This window comes from Miniopterus natalensis, chromosome 10 (assembly GCF_054644295.1).
Source record: "Miniopterus natalensis isolate mMinNat1 chromosome 10, mMinNat1.hap1, whole genome shotgun sequence".
Classification (NCBI taxonomy): domain Eukaryota; kingdom Metazoa; phylum Chordata; class Mammalia; order Chiroptera; family Miniopteridae; genus Miniopterus; species Miniopterus natalensis.
Window position 1 is genome coordinate 3,374,268 of NC_142090.1, and position 21,317 is coordinate 3,395,584.

General features: G+C 44.4%; 1 protein-coding gene across 1 annotated transcript; it reads right to left on the bottom strand.

Annotated features, from left to right (window-relative positions):
* Positions 1–16,141: 16,141 nt before the first annotated feature.
* GIMAP5 (GTPase, IMAP family member 5) lies at positions 16,142–18,337 on the bottom strand. Its single transcript, XM_016197015.2, has 2 exons — positions 18,295–18,337; positions 16,142–17,066 (listed from the first exon to the last, which is right to left on the bottom strand). The coding sequence occupies exons 1-2, from the start codon at positions 18,335–18,337 to the stop codon at positions 16,174–16,176; spliced, it is 936 nt and encodes a 311-aa protein (XP_016052501.1). The 3' UTR covers positions 16,142–16,173.
* Positions 18,338–21,317: the final 2,980 nt, after the last annotated feature.

The following is a 21,317-nucleotide window of genomic DNA, read 5'->3' on the forward strand; positions in this document are numbered from 1 at the left end:
CAAGCCCTTTCTTATCTTAGTGATAAGAAAGACAAGCAGGTGCCCTGGCTGGTGGTGTAGATCAGCGGTTAGAGCGTCAGCCTGTGCGCTGAAGGGTCTCGAGTTGGATTCTGGGTCAAGGGCATATACCTAGGTTGCAGGCTCGATCCCGGGTCCGGTCAGGGTGCATGTGGGAGGCAACCAATCGAGGTGTTTCTATCTCTCTCTTCCTCCCTCTCTTCCACTCTCTCTAAAAATCAATGGAAAAAATATCCTCAGGTGAGGATTATCAACAACAACAAAAAGACAAGCAGGGCAGAACTGAAGATACTGGAAAGAGAAGGCATCTTTACTTCCTTGGAAATCAGGAATTAATGCTCTTAATTTTTGTGCCTCAGTTTTCCAAGCCAGTCCCTTTTATGGCCAGATCAGTTAGAAACTCTTTTCGTTTTTCATTCTGGTAAGTAAATGTCAGCTTGTCTCCCCGTGCCCTCTTTTTTGGTTGTTTTTTGTGTGACGTGGTCTCTTATCTTTGGAATCTGGCAACTTCTTCTGCATTCTCGGTCTCTGAAGGAAGATGTTTGCCTCTCTCCCCTCCCCCACTTTCTAGGTCCCTGCCCTCCTCCCCCTCCCTCTGTGAATGTCCTTCCAAGTTTCTGAATCTTTTCTTATTTGTAAGACACCCGATGCCATCCCACCCCTCTTCTCCTGGCCTTTGTTTACTTAGAAAAACCAACAGCGAGTTGTCTATTTGCACAACTCAGTCTCCGCAGCAAAGCTGTATATACAGATGAAAATGATGTCACGACCCTGACATGGGGTCAGGCAAATGACCCCAAACCTATGTGTGTGTAATATACTCACTGAAGGATTTAAAACAATTCAGAGTATAAACAGGAAATGGTTCTGGTTTTCTTTTCTGACCGCTGCTCTGACTTGTGTTTTGTCAACACCCTACTCCATTGGATATTGGGTCCTTCACCATCAGGACCAGATTCCAGACTCCGCAGCTTGGCCATTAAAATGGTCTCAGTTTTGGCGTTCAAGACCCAGTCCTGTTCATTTTTATTTTTAATTAATTAATTAATTAATTTTTAATCCTAACCTGAAGATATTTTTTCCATTGCTTTTTTCAGAGAGAGTGGGAGAGAGAGAGAGACAGATGCATCGAGTGGCTGCCTCCCTCTCTCACCCTGACCACGGCCCGAGCCTGCAACTGAGGTATGTGCCCTTGGCCGAAATCGAACCCAGGACCCTTTGGCCCATGGGCTGACGTTCTAACCACTGAACCAAAACGGCGAGGGCAAGTCCTGTTCATTTTTAAAACTGCAGTCATCGGCCCAGCGGGTGTGACTCAGTTGGTTGACCTTTGTCTCATGCACCCAAAGCGGTCGCAGGTTCAACTCCTGGTCAGAGCACATGCTGGGGTTTTGGGTTTGATCCCCAGTAGGTGGCAGGCAGGAGGCAGCCCATCAATGTTTCTCTCTCTCTCCCTCACCCTTCCTCTTTCTCTAAAATCAATAAAAACATTCAAAACAAAAAGCCTGCAGTCAGAGCTTGGGGGGGTTTGCTACAGGAGGCAGTGGAGGGAAGGGTGTCTGGGCTTTCTTGGCACCTTGGAGATCAGCTGACATTGGAGGCCCTGGCTGATGTGATGTGGGTGCTGTCTATTCTTACTGCTCAACCTGGGAGGCACCTGAGAATTTCCCTGCTTTCTGCTTGGCAGCTGCCTGGATTAATTAGAAGAACTTCCTGGAAAAATATACCCAAGGGGGAGAACTCTGAAATGGCAGGAAGGGGCGGGCTTTCCTGCAGTGGGGACATTCATTGACTCTTTCTTGCCCCTGGAGCCACAGGTCCCAAGATGTGCTCACAAAAAAATTTGCAATTAGGTTTTAGAAAAAGCCCACCAACTTCTGAAGTAGGAAGAGAGATTATAGTTCTCTGTTTCACCTTTAGGTGCTGCTACAAATTTCTTTAGCATTTCTGGGTTTAGTTTAATTCCTCCCTCTAGCCTTCTCCCACCCCTTACTCCTAATGCAAGAGGATTTCTATTTTTTTAGTGCTTTCCCCTGGGATTTTATTTATTTATTTATTTATTTATTTATTTATTTATTTATTTATTTATTTATTTATAAAAAACCACATTTGTGCTTAACTAAACACATTCTAAAGGTTATCAAAATCCTTATCCTCTCTCTGAAAAATACAATGTCTTTAGAATGCTGCTTGTTACATATTCTTGTCTTGAATTTTAGTTTTTGTGTTTTTTTGGTTAATCCTTACTCGATATTTTTTCCATTGATTTTTTAGAAAGAGTGGAAGGGAGGGAGGGAGGGGGAAAGAGAGAGAGAAACATCAATGTGAGAGAGACACATTCCGGGGGCAGAGATTGAACCTACATCCCAGGTACGTGCCCGTGATAGAAATAAAACCTGTGATCCTTCGGTTCCCGGACAGATGCTCTAACCACTGAGCAACACTGGCCAGGGCTCAATTTTTAGTTCTATCTTGATATACTTTAACCCCACAAATTACACATTTTAAGTTTTTTGTGTACTCAATGTTTGTTTAGATTTTACTTGCTTTTATTAAACCACATTGGAGTGGAGAAAATATTGTTTGAGAACCAATGGGTCAGTGTTAGTGTGGATTTCATACTAACCGGTCCCTCCTTTAGGACCACCCCTGGATTTCTCCATATGGGAATCCACCTTTTCCTCATTGCCTGGTGATAATGGGACCAGACAACAAATGAGTGTGGGCTTCCTGTCACTACTTGAGCCAATTAAGCAGAGACAGGGTTGAATCCTATAAGAGCATTTATTCCAATAATGCTAGCAGTATGGGACAGCAGCAGGTCATCCACGAAAATCCGCTCTACTGCCCCCCTCCCAATAAGCCAGCTGCTTATATTGGGTAGAAGAACAAAGATTATATTGGGGAAGTAGGCAAAAGGAATAATGGGTGTAATGGTTATAGGTTACAGGTAATGTGGGCTGGGGGTTGCAAAGGGCGGGCACCTCCAGCAACAAGGTTGTCAATCTTTCCATGATGATAGGCAGTTCTCGGATAAGGCAAGGTTAACTCCCATGTCCTAGGGCCCTATAAACCTCAGCCAGGTTAGAATGCTCTTTCTCTAATCAGAACAGAACAATCACGGTTAACAGAGCATGATTAACATCTCTGTCCCTAACAATAATGTTCATGGTGGGGCTTTATTCTCAGTTCCAGGAATAAAGCATGTGATCCAAACTTAGATCAAGCAGCAGATCAGTTCCCTGGGCAATGGCAATTATTTTAGAGTGGCACGTGATAGGCAGTTAGACAGACATAGGCAGAGCAAGGACGATGGGCCAGGTAGAGAAGGTCATCTGGGTGGAAAGCCCCAGATGCCTATCAATGGACAATTGTAGGGTGGGATCTTGCCCCCAGGGTGGCCACTTCTCTAGAATATCTCTGGTCTTGTGGTTTGGACTCCCTGACCTTTCCTCCCGAGATACAACGTCTATGCCTCAGTTGTATTTCAGCTCCACGCCCAGAAGAGCAACAAAACCTCCCAAGGCTGACCTCAGGGACAGCTGCATTGAATGATAGCCCCCACCCTGGCGCCAACCAATCAATCAGTGGAGACCACAACCCTGAAAGGACACACCTGGAAAGCTATTGAATATTATAATGAGATCTTTCCCTGGGACCTCCCCTAAGATCCCCACCCTTAAAACTGTTAGGACAGAGAACCCAGCGCTTTCCCTCTTGAGAACCCGTCCTGTGCTTTCTTTTTCCCTTCCCCCTTCCCCTGCCAGGCCCGTTAGCATTAGCATTAGCTTTAGCTTCCTTACTGCCAAGCTCCAAGGGCCCTTTCTTTTCCTCTATAATTTGTTTCCTAAGCTCATTTATTTTAGAAATTACTTTTTCTACTTCTTTGATTATGAAATAAATGTTCTTTTATAGTTTGGGTCTTGGCTCTGAATTCTTTCCTAGCCAGAACCAAGTACCGAGGTTGCTGAACCCAAATCCGGTCTGACTCCACTGGACTAAGACCCAGTGCGGTTCCCACCACCTACAACAGCTCCTGATATTATTGCTCTGAATTCAGCAGTGACTGAAGTCAGATGACTTCTCACCATTGGCTTAAGCCACTTGCAGTTGAGTTTTAACTGATAGGCTGAGAGACTAGAATATGGTTGCCCACATCCTGGGGTGCTGCACTCAAAGCATCCTGAGCGAGGTGCTGTTTCTGAGAGTGAACCCAGGTATACTTGCTTGGTTGCTTTTATTTGGGATAAAACATCACATATGCACCAACACGACCTCCACCATTCCCTTAATTTACCCCTCCCTATGAGTGAATTTGGGTTACAAAAACATATGTGTGGCATAACATTACATATATTCTTTGCAATATATGCAAACATATACATGTATATATGTAAATATATGCAAATCTATTTATATATGCATAAGATAGAATTGAAAGAAAACACCAAAACTAGCAACACAGACTGTCTCAAGGGAGGGGAATTGAGCATCTGGGAGATGAGGGAAGAGGGAGACTTTTCATTGTATATCTCTTCTTTCATTTTAAATATTCCTGGATCAAAAGCATAGTTTAAATTAGATCATTAAAAGAGTTTTTAAAAATGGAAGAAAGAAGTCTCGTAGATCCTTTCTATCCTCTCAAAGCCAGACCCTATCTGGCTTCATCACTTAACCTACCTGCTGTTGTCATTTTACTTCTTTAAAATAAGACACCACTAGATTTGCTCATGATGACATCCTAGGACCCATGGAAGGATCTAGTGTGCAGAGAACCCAGGGCAGTCAGGCCTGAGGCCACAAGGAGCCCTTCTCTAAAGGGATTGAGCAGTCGCTCTGGAAAGAGCTGAGATTTCCGGTAAAGCTGTGAACTGCAAAGTTCCCCTTTTTGGATGTTTTGGGGTTGGGAGCCACTGCCTGACAGACAAAAGTCCCTAATCAGACTGCCTGGGTAGAGAGGAGTCCCCTGATCATGCAGGCGGCCTCTTCCTTCATTTGTAAGGACAGAAAACCAAGGATGACCCGAGGTGAGTAGAGGCTAAATAAGCCAGTAGAAAAACAGGCATTACGAGAAGCAGAACATCCAAACAGCACCTTCAGAGAAATGAAGACTGTAGCATCAGTCAGCGGAAAGAACACTCTATATACGGGGATGGTTGGAAGACAAGAGTTACTTGAGATTAACCATGTAGTCACTGAAGTTAAAAATGTCCAAAGAAAAACTAGGAAATAAAAGAATGAAAAAAACCACTGGTTGGGTAGCTCCATTGGTTGAGCATTGTTCTGTGCACTAAAAGGTTAAGGTTTGATTTCCAGTCAGAACACATACCTAGGTTGTGGGTTGGATCCCTGGTGCAGACAGAAGGCAACAATAGATGTTTCTCTCTCTCTTTCCCTTCCTCTCTCTCTAAAATCAATAAAAAACATATCCTTGGATGAGGATTTTTAAAAAAGGTAAAAGAGATGGACTTCACATCCAAAGCTCTGTCTCCCCAAAGGGAGGCTTAACCAGTGTTTATAAAAACTATTTGGTAAATTGCATGTTGATTTCTTCTTTGCAACTGGCTACACTTCTCTGACTGGGTTCCTGCCAAGCTCATCCTGTTTACATTTGTCTGCAAAACACTGTGCTATATTTTAACATTTAGCAAGAACAGTATTGAGTAAGAACCGCTCAGACCTTGAGACCCTTGTCCCATCTAAAAGAAGCATGAAAGGAGACAAGATGGTAACTGCGGTATCTGTCACCTCCCACAACCACATCAAAATTACAACTAAAATACAGAAAAATCATCATTCAGAAACTCCTGAAATATAGCTGAACAAAAGCCCTACAACTAGGGAACTGAAGAAGCATTGAGATCAGTAGAAGGGGCAGAGACCCAGGTTGGAATCTGGGTTGAATTGAGGAGATGCAGCCAGTCCCACACCCAAGTGCTTCGGTTTAAAACTGGGAGGGATATTTTGGTGATGGAGGTTTCCCTGAGGAACGAGGGGTCTTAGCCCCACATCAGGCCCCCCCCCCCCAGCCCAGGGTTCCGGTGCTGGGAAGAGAAGTCCCCACAACTTCGGGCTGTAAAAACTAGTGGGGATTGTGGCTGAGTGACTAGGAGACTGCTGGAGTCCCAGGCAGTTTTTCTCAAAGGGCTGGCACTCGGACATACTCAGATGCACTCCTGAGCTCCAGTGCTGGGAAGCAGCTTGAAAGGGACCTGGGACATTTGGGGAGGAACTAACTTGCCTGGAATCAGGGTGAGAGCTGGAGGGGCCCCACTCTGGTGATTCCTGGAGACCCCTCCCCTCCCTACTTGCAAGCTCATCCAAGCTACTTCCAGTGGCTTTTCTATGCAAGTGGCCTCTCTAGCCTCATGTTTAAGACTTTCCTAAAGTCTCTCAAACAAGCAACAGCTGGCCTCAGCATGCTCCATACCTCTCAATAAGTGGCCCCAGGCTTGGCACTAGCAGCAGCCTGCATTGGCTTATAGCTTGGCCTCTCCTGGACACCTCCAAGTCCAGTATAAGTAGCAGCCATCTATGGATTGCTGTGTAGCTCATGCTGGGTGGCCCTGGGCAAGGCACAGGCAGAGGCTGACTTTGCACCTCCCAAGAGGCCCCAGAAACAGTGCACCCAGTGGTCAGCTTCAACCACACCAGATTACAACCCTACCACATCCATGAGTGACACACTCAAGAAGTGGACTCAGTGAACACCAAAGCTCCACTGAAGTAAATCCTTCTTCATAGGGGTGTCTCCAGAATAGCAGCTCTTTGGCTGAATCAGCTGGTCCTCACAGCTGATTTGCCTGGGAGTCAATTTCTCCCAGTGATGCCAATAGCAACCAAGGCTCAACTACAACAGAACAGTGCACACAGCCCACACAGGGGAGCACTTAGAAGGCCCAGCTCAGGTGACTGGGGAGACTGACCCACTGGATCCTACAGGACACCTATTATACAAAGCCACTCTACCATTCCAGGAGACATAGCAGCTCTACCTAATACATAGAAACAAACACCTGGAAGCAGCCAAAATGTGGAGGTAAAGAAACATGTCACAAAGGAAAGAACAGAAGAAATATCTAGAAGAGGAACTAAATGAAATAGATCCAAGCAAGCTACTAGATATGGAGTTCAAAACAATGGTTATGAAGATGCTCAAGGATATTAGTAAGAGTATTAAGGAAACTAGCGAGATCATCAATGGCATAACAAAGAACCAGTCAGAAATGAAGGCTACACGAACTGAAAGGAAGAATAATTTACAGGGGACCAACAGTAGAGCAGAGGACGCTGAGAATCAAATCAGCAATTTGGAACATGAAGAAACCAAAAACACCCAACCAGAAGAGCAAAAAGGAAAAAGAATCCAGAAATATGAAATTAGTGTAAGGAGTCTCTGGGACAACTTCAAGCAGCCCAATATTTGCATTGTGGGGGTACCAGAAGGAGAAGAAAGAGAGCAAGAAATTGAAAACCTATTTGAAAATATAATTACAGAAAACTTCCCCTACCTGGTGAAAGAAATAGACTTACAAGTCCAGAAAGCTCAGAGAGTCCCCAGCAAGAGGAACCCAAAGAGGCCCACACCAAGACACATCATATTTAAAATGCCCAAGGTTAAAGATAAAGGAGAATCTTAAAAGTAGCAAGAGAAAATCAGTTAGCTACCTACAAGGGAGCACCCGTACGACTGTTAGCTGATTTCTCCACAAAAACTTTGCAGGCCAGGAGTGGCAAGAAATATTCAAAGTGATGAAATGCAAGAACCTACAACCAAGATTACTCTACCCAACAAAGTTATCATTTAGAATTGAAGGTCAGATAAAGAGCTTCCCAGGTAAGAAAAAGCTAAAGGAGTTCATCACCACAAGACCAGCACTACAGGAAATGTTGAAGGGTCTTGTTTAAAGAGACGCTAATGAACAAAAGAAACTGAAAACCAAACAGATCTAGAGACATTGAAGCATGCAACAGATGTTTGTATCTCAGAGGAAAGAGGGAATGGGGTAGGGGATGGGAAGAGATTAACCATAGAAGTTATATGCATATATGCATAACCCATGGACACAGATAATAATGGGGTGAAAGCCTGGGGAGGGGTGGGAGTGAGGTGGAGGGGGTCAATGAGGGGAAAATGGGTCATCTGTAATACTTTCAACAATAAAGATAAATAAATAAATAAATAAAAATGTATCATCAAAAAAATAAAATAAAAAAGAGGCATGAAATATGGGATAAGGCCAGAAGATGATAACCCCTATGACCACAGTTCTGCTAATGAGACATCCACTAACAGGGGCTCTGAGAGAGAGAACAGAGAAAGGGAGGGGAAAATCAAGAAAAAGAAAGTTACACAGAGTTAAGGAAAGACTTGACTTTGCCGAATGAAAAGCTCAGAGGCAAGCACAAGAAATAGGGGAAAAAATACCCTTGTACACTTAGACCCGTCTTCACGACATTTCACAGCACCAAGGAAAAGGAGATTCCCAAAACAGTTACACATTGGGGGCTTCCAAAGGTATAGAAATCAGATTGTTATCAAACTCACTATAAGCTGGAGGACAAGTGGAGCGATATCTTAGGAATTTTGGGAGAAATCTATTTTGAACTGGGATTTTTGAATGCAGTTGATCCAGCTGTTGAATGAACAGTCAGGGGTAAAAAAATTTTTTTCACACCATCAGGAATTCAGAAAGTTTGCTACTCACACACCTTGAAGGTTTATGCTGGCAAAAGCAGGGAGAAAACCAACCAGAGGAAAGATGGGATCTACTACCAGATCTGACCCAGGGGAGTCCAGTTCAGAGCAGATGGGAGGGGGAGGGTGGGTGAGAATGCAGAAGGAAAGGCAAGGTGAAGATGGCCTCATATAGCATGTGGGAAGTTAGAAACAGTCACTGCTGTTGATGGAACAAGCGAGTCGGGTATACATATGTATACCCGAAGCTCTCCCTAGCTGAAAGAAGAAGTAAAAACTGCAAAGAAAGCTCAAAAATAACTTAGAGCCCTAGTTGGTTTGGCTCAGTGGTTAGAGTGTCAGCCCACAGACTGAAGGGTCCCGGCTTCAATTTCAGCCAAGTGCACATATCTTGGTTGCAGCCTCGATCTGAGTGTGAGAGGCAACCAATGGATGTGTCTTTCTCACATTAATGTTTCTCTCTCTCTCTTGCTCTCTTTCTTTCCCCCACTCTCTCTGAGAAGCAATGGAAAAAATATCCTTCGGGTGAGAATTAAAAAAAACAAAACTTAGAAATGGGATATATTTCCTTAAAGTATGCACACAGAAGTCTGAAAACCATACCTCTCTAGTGTGCATTAACATTATCAATACACGAATGGAAACATCCCATTCAGATGAATCTCTTTGGGACACCTTTACAACACACTGGCTGTTTTTGCTGCTTAGCATCTCATTTGCTCTTTCTGGGAATAGGCCCCCAACTTTCCTTGGGAAAGATCCCCCTCCTCTACTCCCAGTCCCAGCACTGCTGTGACTCTAATTTCACCCCACCCCAGGCCAATTTGCAGGTATCCCAGGCGACCACATAGGTTTAGGGATGGTCTGTGATCCAGGCTGGCCCACAAAACTCAGTCCTGGGATTTTTGTTGGAATGGTTGGAAGAAGATCTTTTTCTTCCTGGATTGCTAGTTGTAAAAATAATGTCAGCTGGTGCTCAGGACCCTCTCATGGAGAGGGCCTGTCTGAGAGTAACAGACAGAAAGCAGAGCTGAGAGGTGGAGGGAACCAGGGAGGGAGGGAGGGAGAGAAGGGATAAGAAGAGGGTGATGATAATGAGGAGGAATTGATACCGGACACAATGGGTCTGAGGCCGCCTGTCACGACTTGAGCCAAATTAAGCAGAGACAGGGTTGAATCACGTGTGAGCGTTTATTCCAATAACGCCGGGAGTAAGGGGAGAGCAGTCGGTCACCCTGGACAGTCTGCTCTGAGCCCCTCGCCAGTTGGATGATTATATGCAGGTGAGGGACAACGTAACTACGCGCAGCTGGAGCTGCAAGTGTAGCAGGGAAAGGAGCAGGGAAGGTCTGCAGTCCGGCCTTCAGGAGCTCAAAACCGGTAACAAGGTGGCGGATCTCTGATGTTACAGACAGTTCAGCCTGTTCCTGGGACCTGAGAATGGTCAGCATTCCCGAGGCAAACTCCCAGAGGGGGTCAGGGTCCCGGCACAGCAACCAAATCAAAACACGTCCTGTCCTTGGTCTGTTCTCAAAATGTATTTTCTTTTCTGAGTGATGGACCCACAGAGGCATCTTATCTTTTTACAGCCTTGTTTCACCCTCCAGTTTCCCAGGGTCTGTAAGAAAATCTCTTATCTATAGTTGGAAAGGTGAATAATTATTAAACAACTGTGGCTCTGTTCTTATTATGTGCCCTTCCCCCTATCAGAATCATAAGAGAAAGGAAAGAAAGGGCAGAGGGAGGGAGAGGGGGGGTGGGAAGAGGGGAGGAGAGGACAGGAAGAGTGGATGGAGATAGGACTGAAACTAGCGATGTCTCTGGACTTTTTGTTATGTGAGGTGATAAATTTCCTTTTTGCTTACACTGGTGTGAGTTGAAATTCTGTTACCTGCCACAGAAAGGGCCCTGACTGATTCAATCACCTACTCAGAGCCAGAGACAAAAGGGTAAAAGTAATAAGAATATTGGCAAAAACCCCAGAACAGGCCAAACTAGCTGTAACTGCTGAAAGCAGATCAAAAAGTGGGAAAGCACACAAAAATTTGCAAAAGCATCGCAGGTTTTGGGAAGTTACCCAAAGAGACCCCTTCCTGATTCTGGGACTGGGTATAATTGCTTAAAAGTGGGTAAAACTAAAAAACAGCAGACATCATGTGGAAATTATAAACCAGTAACTGGAATGAGTAATTTTTAATACTTTTCATATTTTTTATGGTGGAGCTTTCATGTTTGTTTCTATTTTTAGTGCAGTATTTTTCCGTGTAACTTTTCTGTCATTTCTTCTGCCAGCCTCACTTCACACTCACCTCCCCATTTCCAAGTCATTTGTCTTAACACCTTATGCCTGTTAGAACTGTTTCTTGTACTCATTTATCTTTATTGAGGTATAATTGATATACAACAAACTACACATATTTAAAGTGTACGATCTGATGTTTCAACACAGATATGCACCAGAGATGGCACCTCTCAAGAGAGGGACCATATCCATCACCTCCATGACCAGTCTTCATGCCCCTTGGCAATCCATCCCTCCAGTCCCTCCTCACCCCCCATTCCTAGCAAATCACTGATTTACCTTTTTTTTTTTTTTTTAAACAAAGGAATACTTATTTTTAAAATATATTTTTATTGATTTTAGAGGGAGAGGGAGAGGGAGTGAGAGAGAGACACATTGATGAGAGAGAAACATCAACATTGATTGGCTGCCTCCTGCACGCCCCCTACTGGGGATCGAGCCCACAGCCCCTGGCATGTGCCCTGACCAGGAACTGAACAGTGACGTCCTGGATCTTAGGTGGATGCTCAATTGCCGAGCCACACCCGGTCGGGCAGTTCCAAGTCTTTTACGCTTTCTTTTTTCTTGGGAGCTACATAAGAGTGGAATGGCCAAGACATATCATGGGTGTATGTTTAATTTTTAAGAAAGCCTCCGGCTGTTTTTCAAAGTGATTGCACTATTTACTTTTTCAACCAGGTCCTCTACAGCCTCACCAACACTTGGTATATGGCCAGTCACCTTTAGCCATTCCAGTAGTCCTTTTAAATGGCTGCACGATATTCCTTCTGATGAATTTCACCTCACTTCCTGTATTTTTGCGTCTAGAAACTCCTGGACTGCCCAACTTGGAATTTTTATTGCTAGGAGATGGAGTGTTTGGAAGAGGACTACTCATTGAAGGGAGTAAATATTTAAAGATGCAATAAATACGGGGAGGGGGGCAAAAGTAGGTTTACACTGTGAGTACAGAAAACAGTTTATTCTCGTATTATTTATTAATTCCTGCATTATTTTCCATTTCCACAACTGTAAACCTACTTTTGCCCCACCCTGTGTTATCAGAGAGCATTCCAAAAGGGCTGCAAGAATTTATATTTCATCAGCAGTCTTTTGGCCTTCTTCCTAACCCCACCACTAATTTTTGCCAGTAGTGGGTATCATAACTCTTTTTAACTTTTGCAAACTGTTACTTTCATTTTCACCTCCTTGACTATGTTGACCTTAAAAATAAAAGTCAGTTATTTTACTGGCAAAAAATAGGTTTATTTGGGAACAGCAAAGAATTGCAATTCGGCACAAGTAAGTGATAGCAAAAGCCACAAGCAAGTCCACCAAACACATATTTTATGCAGAAAAAGGAGGTTGGGAGAGGCTGTTTTGAACGAAAGTCCATTGCAGAAAAAAGTTCACAGAGATGATAGTTTCTCATTCGTTGAGTTGCTTGGGTGGTAGATTTCTTCTAGGAGATGCAACGTACATCTTTTCTTATTGGGGATAGAATTGATGTTTCTTTCCTGTTGAAATTTTTCTGTTGAGGTCTGTAATTGACAATTCTTCCAATAATCGACAAGTGGTACAGTGTGAGAGCTCCCCCTTCTGGCCTCCCAACTGCATTCTCCTGAGATATCCCTTCATTAATTTGCACAACTATTTATGAAGTTGAGTGTCTTTTCATCTATGTATTGGCTATTTATTGTTCATCTTCAAACATGTTGCAAATTTTTCTTGATTTTTTGGTGAGCTCTTCTGGTAACATAAATTTAAAAATTTCACCTTTTTTTCAAATCTATTTTTTGTCTTTAACTTTACGGTATCTTTGTCATAATAAAATATTTAAGCCTATATTTTTTTGATAACTTATAGCTTCATGCCTTGGTTAAGAAAGCATACACAACTCTTATATTATACATATAGTTTCCTATATTTTCTTTTAAGATTTTTTTGTTTTATATTTTTACAGATAAAAAAATGTAATCTTTCCTGGGTTTTTGTACAGTGTGAGGTAGGAGCTCAGCTTTATAGTTTTCTGTTTGGAAAATCATTTGAGCCAGCACCATTTACTAAACAAACCGTTATTTCCCTGCCTTTGTTATATATTAATTCCATTATTTTATTTTTTAAATATATATTTATTGATTTCAGAGAGGGGAATAGAGAGGGAAAGATAGAAACATTAATGATGAGAGAGTCATTGATTGGCTGCCTCCTGCATGCCCCCCACTGGGGATCGAGCCCACGACCCAGGCATGTGCCCCAACATGGTATCAAACCTCCATTTCCTGGATCATAAGTTGAAGCTCAACTGCTGAGCCACACTGGCTGGGCTAAATTCCATTATTAACTGGGAATCACTAGATACTATCTGTCTGTTCTTATGTCAATACCACACTAATTTGATTATGCTCAGGCATTTTTTGTGCAATGGAAGCCTTAAAAAAGTGTTATCTAATTCTACACACAAAAAGTTGGGATTTCAATGGGAATAAAATGATATATATATATATTAATTTTGGAAAAATGTATATTTTTATACTAGTATTTCCATACAAGAACATAGTATGTATTTCTATTTGTTCAGGTCTTGTTTCATGTTTTTTCATTATGATTGACTATTTTATTAGTTAAGCATATCATATATCTATGAGCATATGTACAATGTAAAGAAGATCGATGCAAGAAATACCCAGTTTAAAAAACAGAGCATTGCCCTTCGAAGCTCCCCACTCCACTCCCTTGACTTCCTCTTTTTCTTTTGTTTTTGTTAACCCTCACCTGAGGATACTTTTTCCATTGATTTTTAGAGAAAGTGGAAGGGAAAGAGGGATGGGCAGAGAGAGAAATATCAGTGTGAGAGAGGCACATCGGTTGGTTGTTTCCCACATGTCCCCAGACCAAGGCCAGGGATCGAACCTGCAACCCAGGTACGTCCCCTTGACTGGGAATCAAACCCGAGACCTTTCTGTACGTGGGTGATGCTCGAACCACCAAGAACACCAGCCAGGGCTTGACTTTCTTCTTGATCACGTCGCTCTTCCTCCCTCTCGCCAAGGTATTGTCACTGTCCTGTCCTTCGTGACGGTGATCCCTTTGCTTTTCTTTATAGTTTTACCACCCATGTCTGTTGCTCTAAATAATATTTATTTTTAGTGTTGTCCATTATTAACCTTGATAAAAATGGAATCAGACTATTCTTCTGGGAATTGCCTCTTTTGTTCAACGTAATGTATGTGAGATTTTATCCATGTCAATGTAAGTAACTACGGCTCAGTAGTCTACAATTTGTGTATCCAATCTACTGTTCATGGGCATTTGGGGTGCTTCTAGCTTTTTACTGTTTTGAGCTTTCTTATCAAAATATTATGGGCACACAGTTGATCCAAGCAACACAAACATGCCACAACATTTGTGAAGTAATTATTTAACAGTAACTCTTTTAGTTCAGAAATGCATCTCTCCATGGGACGGATGAGACTTTTCCCCATTTATTTCATAGATGCACGCATGACTCTACTTCTTTGCTAAAATGAGACAGTGTTCAGGTCAATTCTATTCCTATTTTTGCTTTAATCAGTACAGGCACTGAGAACCTTGTTCACATAAATACATAAACAGGAATGGAAGCAATTTTGTTACAGCAATGCCACCCAATAGATCTAAAACTTTTGGGAAAAACTGAAATATTATGAACTGAAATATCCTCACCCAAGGATATTTTTTTTATTGCTTTTCAGAGAGAGTGGAGGGGGGAGAAAGAGAGAGAGAGAGAAACACTGATGTGAGAGAGACACATCGATTGGTCGTCTCCTGCACATGCTCTGACTGGGGCCAGGGGATCAAGTCTGCAACCGAGGTACATTTCATCTCCAAACTTTTCAACATAAAACTCTAAAGCAGTAGCATTCTCCCTTTTATTAATATCACATCTAAAAAAATAAGTATCTAATAGTAAATATCCAGATATCCAGACAAGGTTCACAGGACATCCCCAGCCTTGAAGTGCTTGTCACTTTGCCTAAATCACAGCTTGGGTGGGGTGGATGTCTCCCCGGTTTCCGTGCAAATGCAAGTGCACCTCCGTGAGGAAACCTCCTAAACTTGTTCCCTGCAGATCACAGCCTGGGCAGGGCATTTGACAGAAGTAAGAGGGAGGCTGGAGTCATTGAATGGCTCAGCCTTTGCTGCTTCCAAAATTACCCATGAGAAAGCACCTTGATGCCAAGAGGCACACAGTGGGTGGGGAGATGTGGTCGCTCTGGTCTGGACCAGTGGCTGGCTTTCACTCTGAGCCCAGCTCTGTGATGGAGACACAGGGCGTGAAGCCCTAATTGATCATGGATGCTCTTTCTTTGTTAATCCTCATGGAAGCGTATTTTCTCCATTGATCTCCAGAGAGAGTGGAAAGGAGGGAAGGAGGGAGGGAGAGAGAGAAACATCGATGTGAGAGAGACACATCAATTGGTTGCCTCCTGCAAGAGCCCTGACGAGGGCTGAGCATTGAGCCTGCAACTGAGGGTATGTACCCTTGGCTGGAATCAAACCTGGGACCCTGCAGTCTGAGGGCTGATGCTCTAACCACTGAGCTAAACTGGCTAGGGCTACCTCCACAATTTTTAACAAAACAAAAAAATAAATAATTTTTATTTCTTTTTAAAAAGTTTTTCTTTATTGTTGAAAGTATTACAGATGTCCCCTTTCCCCCTACCACTGACCCCTCCTAACCCCCCACTCCCACCCCAGGTCTTCCCCACACGATTGTTTGTGTCCCTGGTTATGCATATAAGCATATGAGTTCTTTGGTTAATCTCTTCCCACCCTCGCCTTCCCTCTGAGATTCCTTAGTCTGTTCCATGCTTCTGTGTCTCTGGATCTATTTTGTTCATCGGTTTATTTTGTTCATTAGATTCCACATATAAGTGAGATCCTGTGATACTTGTGTTTCTCTGACTGGCTTATTTCACTCAGCATAATTCTCTCCAGGTCCCTCCATGGAAATCTTCTTTCTTTGGATTTTATTTATCTAGAAGCACTTGGAGAACATGAGTGACATGTCTGATGCCAGGAAGAGAAACTGAAACTGAATTTAAGTAAAAAGCAAATAAAGTCTCTTACAAACATAGACAGAGATGGTAAGTCTGGGGGGAAAAAACTGATTGTAGAAGCCACCTGAAAATGTTCAATGTCCATGATAAATACACAAGTTAATTAAAATGGCAAGGAAAATCAAGATGTATATCACAAGAAAAATAGATAGCCCTCTGTGAGAAACCATCCAGGTTTTGACTCTGAGAAGCGCCTTGAGTGCCCCGTGACTCCTGGCAGCCTGCAGGCCTCGCTTTTGCTTTTCAACGTGAGCTTGCACCTTGGCCAGGTAGCGCCTGTGTTCTTCTCCGTGGGTGCCACCCCCACATTCCAGGAGCATCTGTGCATCGAAGAAGAGGTCATTTGTGTAGTAGGCGCCCTGGTGCTCCCTCTCCAGGCTCTCCACCACAGCCATCAGCTCCTCCAGCTGCTCCCTCTGCTCCTCCCCAGTGGCCTTGTTGTTGAAGCCACAGTACCTCCTCCCGCACTCCTGGACCAGGCTCCGCAGGCTGTGGTTGTCCGTGTTGACTACATAGTCATCCAAGGAGTCGCCCTCTAAGTCTTCCTTGTGGGTGAACAGGACCACCGCATGTCTCATGGCTTCTGCCCCAAAGATCTCCTTCACCCTCCTCACTGCCACCGTGTCCTGGGCAGTGAAGCGGCCCAGCTTTGTCACCACCAGCAGCACATGGGGCCCTGGGGCCAAGAGCAGGTAGCAATCCCCGATGTTCTTGTACAGGTCTTGGTCCTGGGCCTTTGCCTTTGCCTCAAAGATGGATGGTGTGTCAACCACCAGGATATTCCTCCCGTTCCACGTGCCTGTGGCTTCCTGGCACGTCCTGGTCACAGCCTGGGCCCCCAGCTTGGACTCAAATACCCGCTGGCAGAGGATGCTGTTCCCAGTGGCACTTTTCCCACAGCCAGATGTGCCCACCAGGACCAGCCTCAGTGAGGATGCTGCTGCTAACTGGTTACCTTCTGCTATGCCTGAAAAGAAAAATTGTGTGTCTTACTAAGATAGTGATGCTCAAAATTTTTTGGTCATGGACCCTTATAGTATCTCATGAAAGCCATGGACCTCCCTCCTAGGAAACAGTCACATCTAAATACCTACAAAGTTTGCTGACAAATTTAGGAGGTTTTGGGTCACAGGAAGTCCACATAGGAAGCCCACTTTGGACCCACAACCAACAGTAAGAACTGCTACACTGAGGAAGATGCTCCAAGCCCTTCATCTAGACCAGGGCAGGTACCGTTTTCCTGCCCTGGAGGAAAAGTAGTTCCTGTGTTGTTTTTTCTAGGGATGGTGCCTAGGCCAGTTTCATGATGAATAAATTTGATTACAGGGGGACAGAAGATGAGAAGTCACACCTGGGAAAATACTACCACCTCTTTCTCACCCACAAATTCCCAGGCACACCCGTGTAGAAGTGCTCAACACATTCACCCGAACCTTGGGAGCAAAGGAAGTGTCAGCTGTGACCTCCCATCAAGGGCCAGCTGAGGGTCCCTGGTCTCTGCTCTGTGGGTGGGGAGTTGGACGCTTGGAACTGAGACAGCAGGAAGGTCGTAGTTGACGTCAAGGGCAGAGTCTGGGAGATGAGTGAGGATGGGTGGCTGAAGAGGAGTGGAGGATTAGAGCACTAGAAGGACCTGTGCTGGAAAGATCATCTCCTTGGTTGATTGAATTACAGGAAGTTAAGAAAAGTGGTGTTGAGGGGGGGGCGACCCTGAGCCAAGAGCTAAAACCCTCAAGGGATGAAGAGGGTGAGAACCCGAGGAGTTCTGGAGCCTTATGAGCCCAAATGGATTCCGAATTCGTTGCAGGCTCCTAAAGTCTATTATTTTATTCCTTCTACTCTGTGTTGGTTCTTCCTTCCTGCAGTTTTCTGGGATGTTTTGTAGCAAAAACACGATTACTAAATCTCTCTGGGAACTTTTCCAGTTTCCAGCTGAGAGCAGACAAAGAAAGAGAAGTTTTGTCCACAATTGAATTCAAATCCTCCAACTTCTGACTTGAAGTTTCATTTCCCGTGTCCCACACATCCTGTGCACCGAGAGCATGGCACTGTGGGGGTCGGGTGGGGGTGTGATGATGGGGGGTGGTAAAGAACAAGGGAGCTGTCTTTTTCTTCCTCAGATTAAAATCACTGGGTTTGTCACTGTGTTTGAGGTGAGGGGCTGGGGCCTCTTGAGAACTTGGAGGCTTTCTTACCTTCAGCCATAGTTCCATATCTGGTCTTCGGAGGCCCTTCCATTGTCTTCTGGAACAAAATCAGGAAGAAAATAAACAGCAGGCGTCCACTTAGGAGTTGGCAAGGCCTGAGGGCACCTCCAGTTCAGACTCCTAGGACTAATTCTCCATTGAGAAGCCTTTTCCATGCTAATCTCCTAACTCACTACATACTTGCAAACACCTATAAATAACTTGAAGCAAACCAAGGGATGCTAAAGCAATGCACTATTCACACAATGCATGAGTACTTTCATTTTCTCAGCTTACAGGAAAGCAGGAAATGTTTTAAAACAAAACACTTGCTTATGTCCCTGTTTTAAAATACATGCTTGCTGCAAAGTAATCTCCACAAACTGCGTATCTCTGTGCACATGGGCAACAACTGATCTGGGATAGATGCCTCCCATCTGACAACATATTGTTAATATGACTTGACAGCACTGTGCGAATTCTCACGGACACCAGCCATGTGTGAGAATTCCTCAAATCTGTACTTGCACTTGATATTTGAATTGTAATTTTATTTTATCACCTTTATGGACATAAATAAAGATGTCTTACTTCGTTTACACTTGAATTTTACTGATTACCATTGAATCAAAAAATAGTTTTCGCAATTCACGGTTCAGGTTGCTTCTGTTGCATGGAAGTAACATTTGCATATTGTTTCCATTCAGTTAGTGAATTTTTGGCTCTCCTTAGGAAAACCATCATTTTCACATTATCGGAATATACTAAGAACCAACCTTCCTTCCTTCCTTTCCTCCCTCCCTCCTTCCCCCTTTCCTCCCCTTCCGTCCCCCTGCCATCCTTTCCATAAGCACAGAGGAGCATTTCCTCACCTCCCTCTCCCACACCTTGTCCCTCACTCTGGGAGTTTATTCTCTGGCCCTTGCTAAACGGGCTCCAATTCTCTGACAGCTTTTCTACTTTAGATGACCTTTGGTGAGGTTTGGAAACCTCGGAAACTATGTGGGAATCAATCTATTGATGTGGTAAAGACGGTGATGATGGTGATGACAGTGATGACCATGTTGATGGTGAACTTCATCATCGTAATAATCCCCCGTGCGGCCATTTATAACTTTATAATTTCTGTCATGGACATTATTTTAATAGTTCTCCTAAGTTAAGATAGATCTTAAAATTTTGATTAAAATATTAGGAAACAGCAACAAATGACCCGCCCAAGGTCACACAGTTGCTATGGAGCTAAGACTGAAAAGCGGCTCCTTTTGCCTGAGTACTCTCCTTGGTTCCACAGGAGGAAAGGAGATTATTCCAAATAAGTCCACAGTCTCTTGGAGCCCCACATACAGTGCGGCCATCCCATGGTCAGGACAGAAACTGACCTTGAGAGGCTGGCAGCTGCCCTGAATCCAGCACAGACAAGTGTGTTGCACCATCTTGAGGGCATGTATTTCCAAGAAAAGATTATTCAGAGAGAGAACTGCAGGGGCAAGAGCTGCTCTGATTTGGAGCATTTCAGTGAAAAACAATCTGGTGTTTTACTGACTTGATGATCAGGGTGACACAAAGGGAGCAAGGTGCCTGTCACAGAAAGTCAATCCAGCTCAGGTCACATTAGCCCAGATGCAGTGGAGCAGTTCTCCGGGACCGGCCTCTGAATGCATCTGGCAGCAGCGGACACTTGTGTCCCCCGGAGGAATGGGCTTTTAGGCAGATATAAGCAAATAACAAAGTGTCCCGAGAGAGTCAGAAAGGATATTGATGGAGATGCTGAAATGAGTCACAAAGTACTAAAAGGACTGAATGAAGCTGAAGAAAAGGCTGGGGAAGTATGGCAGACCTGCTGGAATGTGGTGCACATCAGCCTCGGAGCAGGCAAAGGTGGCAGGGTGGAGGATGGAGGCAGATTCCTCCCCTAAAAGAAAATTCTACTAATCTTCTCCAGAACAGGACCAGGTGTCAGGAGAGAGGGCGGGCAGAGTGCAAGCAGAGGTTACAACAGAGGTGAGGGGGGTTGAAGGAAATGAACACCATGTACCTTCTGATTTTACAATTACATGAGCCTATATTATCATGACGATACCTTATTGTATCAAACCACCAGAAAGCAGGCTCCCTCATGCTGTTTTAGGAAAATAAAACTATTTCTCGTCTGCCTTGTTCGTAAGTGTCTCCTTCACTCCCCGGGCACAGTCCCCATATGTCCTGGTATTAGAGTCCCTTGCTTTGTAGTTTAGTTCCTGCAATTTCTGGATAGTCTCTCCCATAAGGTTGAGCAGACAGAGGGACTGTTTCCTGGGCCCTGACTATGAGTCTATGAGTCTGTCTGCCACACAGCTGAGTCCTGCATTGTGTCAGAGGAAAGGTGTGGGGTGTTTGGGGGAGAATGGAGTGGTTTGCAGACCGTCAAGGTCATGAGACAATGTGCACTCAGGAGCCTCCTGGGGGACAGGTGGCTCACAGGGGGCAGGTTAAGAAGTTAAGAGGGTAAACTGAGAAGCAGGCCCCCATCTAGCCCAGCACCTGGGGAGGTTCAGTTTTCTCATCTGTTGAGTGGGTGAGAATATTCCTCCAGCTTCATGAAACCCTGTGAGTCCCCATGAAGATCCAATGGTGTAAGCAGTGGGCAGTTAGCTGCAAGTCCAGAGCCCTGGGCTGTGGACTGTGCTGGGCTGTGGGTGCAGGACAGTGGTTCCCACCCTATTTCCCCTACTATCAACCTGCCGTTGCCTCCAGCTCTGCAGTCATAGTTCTGTTTCACGTATGGGTGAGCCCAGAAGGAGGGTAACCCGTGTGAGATGACACCAGCAATGAGAGGCTGTGGCTGAACCAGGGACTCTCAGACTCCCCTGGAGCCCTGACCCTCCCCCAGGTCCCCTTACCTAGCTTCGTGCTGAGGGCAAGCAGGGTCCTCGGCAGCCAAGGAAGGGGCTGGGTGGCCTTGGAATGTGTGAGCTGCGGGGTGCACAGGAAGCCTGGTGGATGGAGTTAAAGAGGATCCGACCAGAGGGCACCAGTGCTGCTAATGAAGA